At 39.8% G+C, this 6,522-nt stretch overlaps 1 protein-coding gene across 1 annotated transcript; it reads left to right on the top strand.

Annotated features, from left to right (window-relative positions):
• Nucleotides 1-3,552: 3,552 nt before the first annotated feature.
• LOC116267898 (FCS-Like Zinc finger 14-like) lies at nucleotides 3,553-6,016 on the top strand. Its single transcript, XM_031649824.2, has 2 exons — nucleotides 3,553-4,351; nucleotides 5,849-6,016. Exons 1-2 carry the CDS (start codon nucleotides 3,759-3,761, stop codon nucleotides 6,006-6,008), a joined length of 753 nt encoding a protein of 250 aa, XP_031505684.1. The 5' UTR covers nucleotides 3,553-3,758; the 3' UTR covers nucleotides 6,009-6,016.
• The last annotated feature ends 506 nt before the right edge of the window (nucleotides 6,017-6,522 follow it).

Below are 6,522 nucleotides of genomic sequence, written 5' to 3'. Positions count from 1 at the left end.
TTTAGATACTCATAATTCAAAAAATGGTTTCCACTAAACAACAACCATATATATCTATGGAATTTGATTTTGGAAAAGAAAAGTTTCAACATAATGCAACAAATAGAGGCGTTCCTTGTCGTAATTAATTACTGCTTTAAACACAATTATGTGTGTGCATGCGTGCTGATGGAGGATAATTTGAATAATACACTCTACATAGGAAGAGAAGATCTATCGATTCGATTTAACATGTGGAGGAGCATAGATGGTGTGGAGATAAAGAAAAAGTGTCGCCATCCATACCCAGTCCTACGATACGACGCATTATTGCCCTTCCTTTAGACAAGCAGCTGTAATTGCCTGCTCGCAGGTCCATGTATCAGCCAACGAGTGGGCCCTACACGTCGGCCATGATAGGACCCATGGAGCCGCACGTGTCGTGTCCACCGATATGACTTACCGAGGCACACAAGTTTTTTTATTTATATATATATATATATAAAAGAGTTCTAAAAGAACCTTTTTAATGTGTTTAAAAATATTAAGTTAATATAAATCATGCTTTAACACAAGTCATTTTTATAAAAAAGTTGAACTGTTTGTTATCAAAATTTTGATGTTATAAAAATCATTTATTTTTTATTATTAAAAAAAATATTTGAGTAAAAAAATGACTAACTTAATATATGTTCTCCATCAAATCATTTTTAATAATAATTAATTTTTTGGAGTCTGGTTTTTAATGGTATATATATATATATATATATATATATTTATTTATTGATGCTTAACATGTCATGTGGTACCACACTTTGTGAGAGAACCCTTGTCGTCTTATATGAGGAATCTTTGATCCATATACAATATTGTAATTTTATCACGATATTTCCACTCTCAGAAAATGTTTGAAAAAGATGAAGCATGTCCGTCGTTTTACCTTTTAAGACTCAGTGTGAGTGACGGTTGAAACTGCGTCTTTTCAACAAAACGATATTTTCAAAATACCACTCAAACTTAATATTTTAAAAGCCAACGACATTTTTTGTGGGTGGCATTCAAACATCACCAAGGTTATCTCGTTGTCAATAAAAATTACATTCTTTTGGCAACATTTATGTGGTGGGTCTAATTATGGCTGTATATTTCGACTTTTATCTTAAAAGCGAACTTATTTTTTCATTTCTTGTGATTTCTTTTTAACAAAGAGTTTCTTCATATCATATTCGGGATCAGATATATTGTTGATTATATCTGTTGTTTTCGATATTCATATACTTGAATTTATTCAAGTATGAAAGGGAAAAAAAAAACCATACCTGATTTGATTTGAATCTGATTTCACAATCAAAATTCGATTTGAATCCAATTTTTACATTCACAAACAAATCCAAATCTGAATTTCAGATTGAAGGAAGGAAGACACTTTTCATTGTATTTGATTTTTCGATCCATCTCTGATTAACATCCCTAATCGTGACCGAGTTCCTCCGTGGGACTGTGAGAAGGAAGTTGACAGTGCTGTCTATTCGTAATACTTACTAAGGCAGTCGGTTACTTACTTATCGGGCAGGGGTGTGTTCTGCATGGACGAAAATGACTAGGGGCAGTTTTGTCCTTTGACTTGAACAACGATCCCCGCCACCTGCGAAGCAATCGCTTAGGCCTTAGCCTTTCAGGATTACGAGAGTGCCACCCATTGTAGCGTAGAGGACCTTAATAGCCCTAACATTTTTCTAGAATGGCATGGATGTCTTCTTCTTCTCCTTGGAGTTGGAGGGAGGCCTGCACCACCGCAACAGCACCAAATTTGTGGTCTGGTCTCCGTCGTACATCTGAAGATGAACAGCTAGAGATCAGCCACGCTTTGCAATCGGGAGAAAAGATTTTTTAACGGGAAAGTATAAATTCCATTCAAAACGAAGGATTGGGATCTTTTTCTTTTCACTTTCTCGCGCTTTAATTGGTCACAGTATTTTAAACAAATTTATGGGTATTGTTCCTCCACATGGGTAGCAGCAGTACAGTTTCCATCAACGGGACACGGGAAGACAGCCGGAATTCGATGTACTATCCACTTTTCCGGCAAGATGCCCTTTCTTTTAAAAAAATTGGAAGCGTCTTGGAAGGTTATGAATTATTGAGGAGCATGGGGTGGGGGGATGTGTGACGTTCTACCATGGTTTTCAAAGTCGTTGGTTTTTTGAAATACAGTGGGTGCTGTTTTCTCTTTCCCATAATTTTTTGCTTTTAAAAGGACAAATAAAAAATTAGCGGCTGAAAGAAAAAGGACGGGCCATTTTCAATGCCTTTTTTTCACGGAAATTGTGTGTGGTGATGCTTTTCCGTGTGGAGTCACATCGTTTCAATTTTCACTTTTCAAAAACTTCAAAATATATGGTGGAAAAAAGAAAACACCAATTTTGCGAGAGAGAGAGAGAGAGAGAGAGAGAGAGAGAGAGAGAGAGTAAAGTTGGTCGACTTCGACTCCCCATTCACCCTAGTCATCGACCCAACCTTTGAGGCGCGTTTGGGAAGCCACATAAAAGCATGATCTTTGTTGTGTTCTGTTGAAATCTTGCGCATAATGCGCACCACTCTTATATGATCAATTGTAACCAGAAACGAGATTTATCCGGATCTTTTCAGTTCCAGGATCGGTGAGAAAAGGATAAAGATCGTGACGAACCTTAAGCCGGTCGTCCGAACGCTTCCTCAGTTTCCCAATTCATTAATGTAAGGTTGAGCAAGTAAAAAGATTGTGATCCATCAAAGTGTCGATATTAGTATTTGGAGGTGAATTCTTCCTCAGCATTTGATTGTATCGTCCGAATCCATTTTTTATGTTTTTACATTTGAAAACGAAAAAAAAAAAACAAGCCACTTGTAAATAAATGGAGCCGGCGCGGCGCGAGAAAAGATGTAGAGCAAATCCTTACTGATCGCAGCTGCTCCGGTCCAACCAAATCCCACCAGCTCCTTTATTACATGGTGTGCCCCACTTTCAGTGTACGATCGGCATCCGTCCATCAATCCTCCCAGATTGACGGTCCACATATCAAGCTCATCCCTTGCACTAGTGGCGCTCCTCCCACTTCACAGTACGTAGAGATTTTTTTTAGGAAAACAAAAATGACATTTTTGTCCACGAAGCAACTGAAAAGTCCTAGACGCACCACGCGTACAATATGATGTCGATTCATGGCTGGTTTCTCATAATAATTACTTCGTTGTTGTTGTTTTTTTTTTTTTAAGAAAAAGGGGAACGTTGATGTGATGATTATGGCTTTAATGCTCCCACTTGCTGTGAGGCTTTCGAAGAAATGAAAACCGAAGCGAATACGGGAAAAGAAAGCAAGAAGATAAAAAGGACAAGGAATTCTGCCTTTTTTTTTTTTTTTGGTAAAAAAAACTCGCTTTATGATGCAGGTGGTTGGACCACCTCAATTATGTCCATATAAAATTATCAATTAGAATAATACTTTGCAAAAATTTTGAGGAAAGAGAATTAAAATTATATTTTTAGCGTCTAATCATTAAATTACGATGTTGGTGCGTTTATATTGCTGCAAAATCTCCACCACCGAGAGGGAAAGGGGTGAGAAGGTGGCCACAGCAGCCAACCCCTCCATTCCCCCCCTCATCTCCCTTCTTCTTCCTTTGTTCCTTGGTTTTGAAGAAAGAATCAGGCCAAATCTCTGGTAGACACATCGAGGCTTGATCAGAGAACAAGGCCGGTTGTTTCCAATAACTCATCAAGGTCTGGACCCCTGCCCAACATGCCGGAGAGACCTGCAATCAGGCTCCCATCTTTCCTTGCTTTCACGGATCAAGATGGCTCAAGGAGCCCAACGTCACCACTAGAGACGAAGAACAACTCCAATTACATTATGAAGTCGCCAAGAGGATGGCAAAAGAAGGAGTCTGAGGGGGTGGGACTGGGAATTGTGGCGGCCATGAACAACAGCAGCAAGACCCAAGAAGCAATTTTTTCCCCTAAATCAACTATCTCTGCTATCTTGGCTGTGCCCATAAAGAACCACCAAGCCTCGCAGCCCATCCCAATTGCTCCTGCTAGGCCCTCCTCGCCCAGACTCGGAGGTAACACGTTTGAGACTGAGGCTGAGCTTGAGCTGTCGGAGAGCTACACGTGTGTGATATCCCACCATGGGCCCAATTCGATCAGGAAACATGAGTATTTCTATGAAGAGAGAAGAGAGGATGAGGTGGGGAATCTGTGGAGGAACTCATCCTGCGTCTTCTTTGCTTCACCGCCTAGGTATCAAGGAAACACCTTCCAGAACGACGGCTTTCTCCAGTATTGCCACCTCTGCAGGAAAAGGCTTCAGGATCAGGACATCTACATGTACAGGTGAATACCCGATTATTACCTTTCTTCTCTCTTTCTCCACATAAACGAATTCTTGCAGTCTGCAGGTTTCTAATTAACACAGAGTACATGGTAGTTAACAAGGCGTATAATTTTCTGCTAAATAAACTTAATCGTTGGACAATTCGGAAGAACAATTTTCCATTATTTCTCCGTCTCTGAGGGGATCGTTTTCTGATGGGATGTCCTTAAATTTAATTACTGCCTGGAAAAATCCCGACTTTTTGAAAATTCTTGGCCTTTCCTTCTTTGGCTTATTCGGTAGCAGGATTTTTCTGCTGTTACTACTGGGAATTCATTTTCGTTTTGATGCCCATGGTCTACCATGTTTTTGGTGTTTGAAAATGTTCGAGATTTTTATGATTGAAGTTGGCCTAGAGGTTGAGATGAGTTTACAGGAAGAAGCCGATTGCATGCTTGAAGCGCCGATGGTGGTGGTTCCGCGAATTATATATTATGCAGTACTAACATCCAAAGTTTGGTATTCATCTCACATCGTTCGATGAGGATGATCTTGCCTGATCTATTAGCGGTTCCTGTAGTTCGGGCCCCCCTTTAGCTAAGCCTTCAATTTGCCTGGAATAATCAAAGATTCAGTAGTCACGAGTCAGACCTGTAGCCTTCCTTGTACAGCTTATTGTTTGCCCTCTGAGTGGGGAGGGCTGTGATTGTAGAATTCGGTACCCTTTTTAAGTGTAACCGCTTCTCTTCAGTTCAGAGGCACTGATTCTGACAGGGTGAAATCGTTTATGATTTAAAGGCATGTGGATGGCCTGTTTCATTGTCCTTTCTTTGCCTTTTTAATATATCGCCTTCCACAGTCGGTTCCTTTTAGTAACTCCTGTCTTTCTTCCTGCTGCTCTTCTTGGATTTATTTTGCAGTACCCATTTGCGTGTGGATGCTAAATCGGATACCAAATTCAGCTACTTGCTACAGTTGACTGATTCGGCTACTCACTAGAAATTTAAAGCCGTTACTTTTCAGATATAAATTTATCAAGTAGAATTGTTTATGCATTAAATTGCATGAAACCAACACATTGGAAAATAACTGTATCGTTTTTTACTCTCTACTACTAAATGCAGACAGCGGGAGAGAGAGGGTTATCTTATGTAGTAACGCAGGTCCAAATTAACCCATCATTGAGCCGGAATCGAACCTCTCCAAACCTGAAGGACATTTGTTTCTGTTGCACTTCAGTTTTATTGAAAAACTTTCACGAACTTCTTGTCATTTATTGCCCCCTCGATTTTCTGTTTCTTCCAAAAAGGGAAACTTAATGCCAAACGTGAAAGAGGGCTGTAACTGCCCTTTTTTCCCCTTTTCCCGACTTTTTCTTTTGAGGTGCTTCCTTTTTATCATACGCCGTGAAAGGAAATCAATGGGTACTGTTTATGTATATATGTTAAAGAGAATTAGGCCGTGTCTATACTTGAAGGTGGTAGGCTAAATTTGTGAGTTTCGGGTTTTGTTTTCAGGGGAGACAAGGCGTTCTGCAGTGTGGAGTGTAGATGCCAACAGATTATGAACGATGAATACACGGAGAAACGCGGGCCGAAAGCCGTGAAGCACTGCGACTACTCTGCTTCTCCCTGCTCTGCTCCAAGGCTTTTCTCTGCTGGTGTTGCGGTAGCTTGATTCTGCCTTACAAGTTATTAATTGGAACCCCCCCCCCCCCCCCAAAAAAAAAAAGGATAATAATATGGCCGGCGTTAGTGTATTTTGGTAGTTAAGAGGTTCTAGAGCATTCTATGTACATTTCGTTTGTGCAAGAAAGCCCTCGGTGGGATTAAAAAGTAAATACGAAAAAGAATGGTTTTGTTTACGAATTGTTGATGTTGAAAACAATTAATTGACCGTCTCTGTAATTACGCTCCCCTGCAATTTACTCTCTCTTCTTTCTCCCTCATTCACACTCATGTGTGCGCGCATGTAAGTATCTATATTGGGATGTGGGAGGAATTGATTCCTTGAAAAGTTAAGTAAACTTGATCTTCCGTAAAGAATAACCTCTATATCATATATCATGCGGGCTCTTTATTTGGCTTTCTGTGATAAAGAAGTAATATGAGTAAGTTCCTGCATTCCATTCTGAAACACCTTTATGTGCGAGTATTTAATTTTTCATCACATCATATACAACTTCAATCTC

The sequence above is a fragment of the Nymphaea colorata genome, unplaced genomic scaffold (genome assembly GCF_008831285.2).
Source record: "Nymphaea colorata isolate Beijing-Zhang1983 unplaced genomic scaffold, ASM883128v2 scaffold0001, whole genome shotgun sequence".
Classification (NCBI taxonomy): Eukaryota; Viridiplantae; Streptophyta; class Magnoliopsida; order Nymphaeales; family Nymphaeaceae; genus Nymphaea; species Nymphaea colorata.
This window is presented reverse-complemented; position numbering and strand designations above follow the sequence as displayed.

What these genes read in the sequence shown, in the direction of transcription:
- LOC116267898 (XM_031649824.2), top strand. Translation starts at nt 3,759, where the DNA reads ATGCCGGAGAGACCTGCAATCAGGCTCCCATCTTTCCTTGCTTTCACG. An exon ending in CAGGACATCTACATGTACAG is followed by an intron (nt 4,352 to 5,848) that starts GTGAATACCCGA and finishes TTTTGTTTTCAG; the next exon opens with GGGAGACAAGGCGTTCTGCA.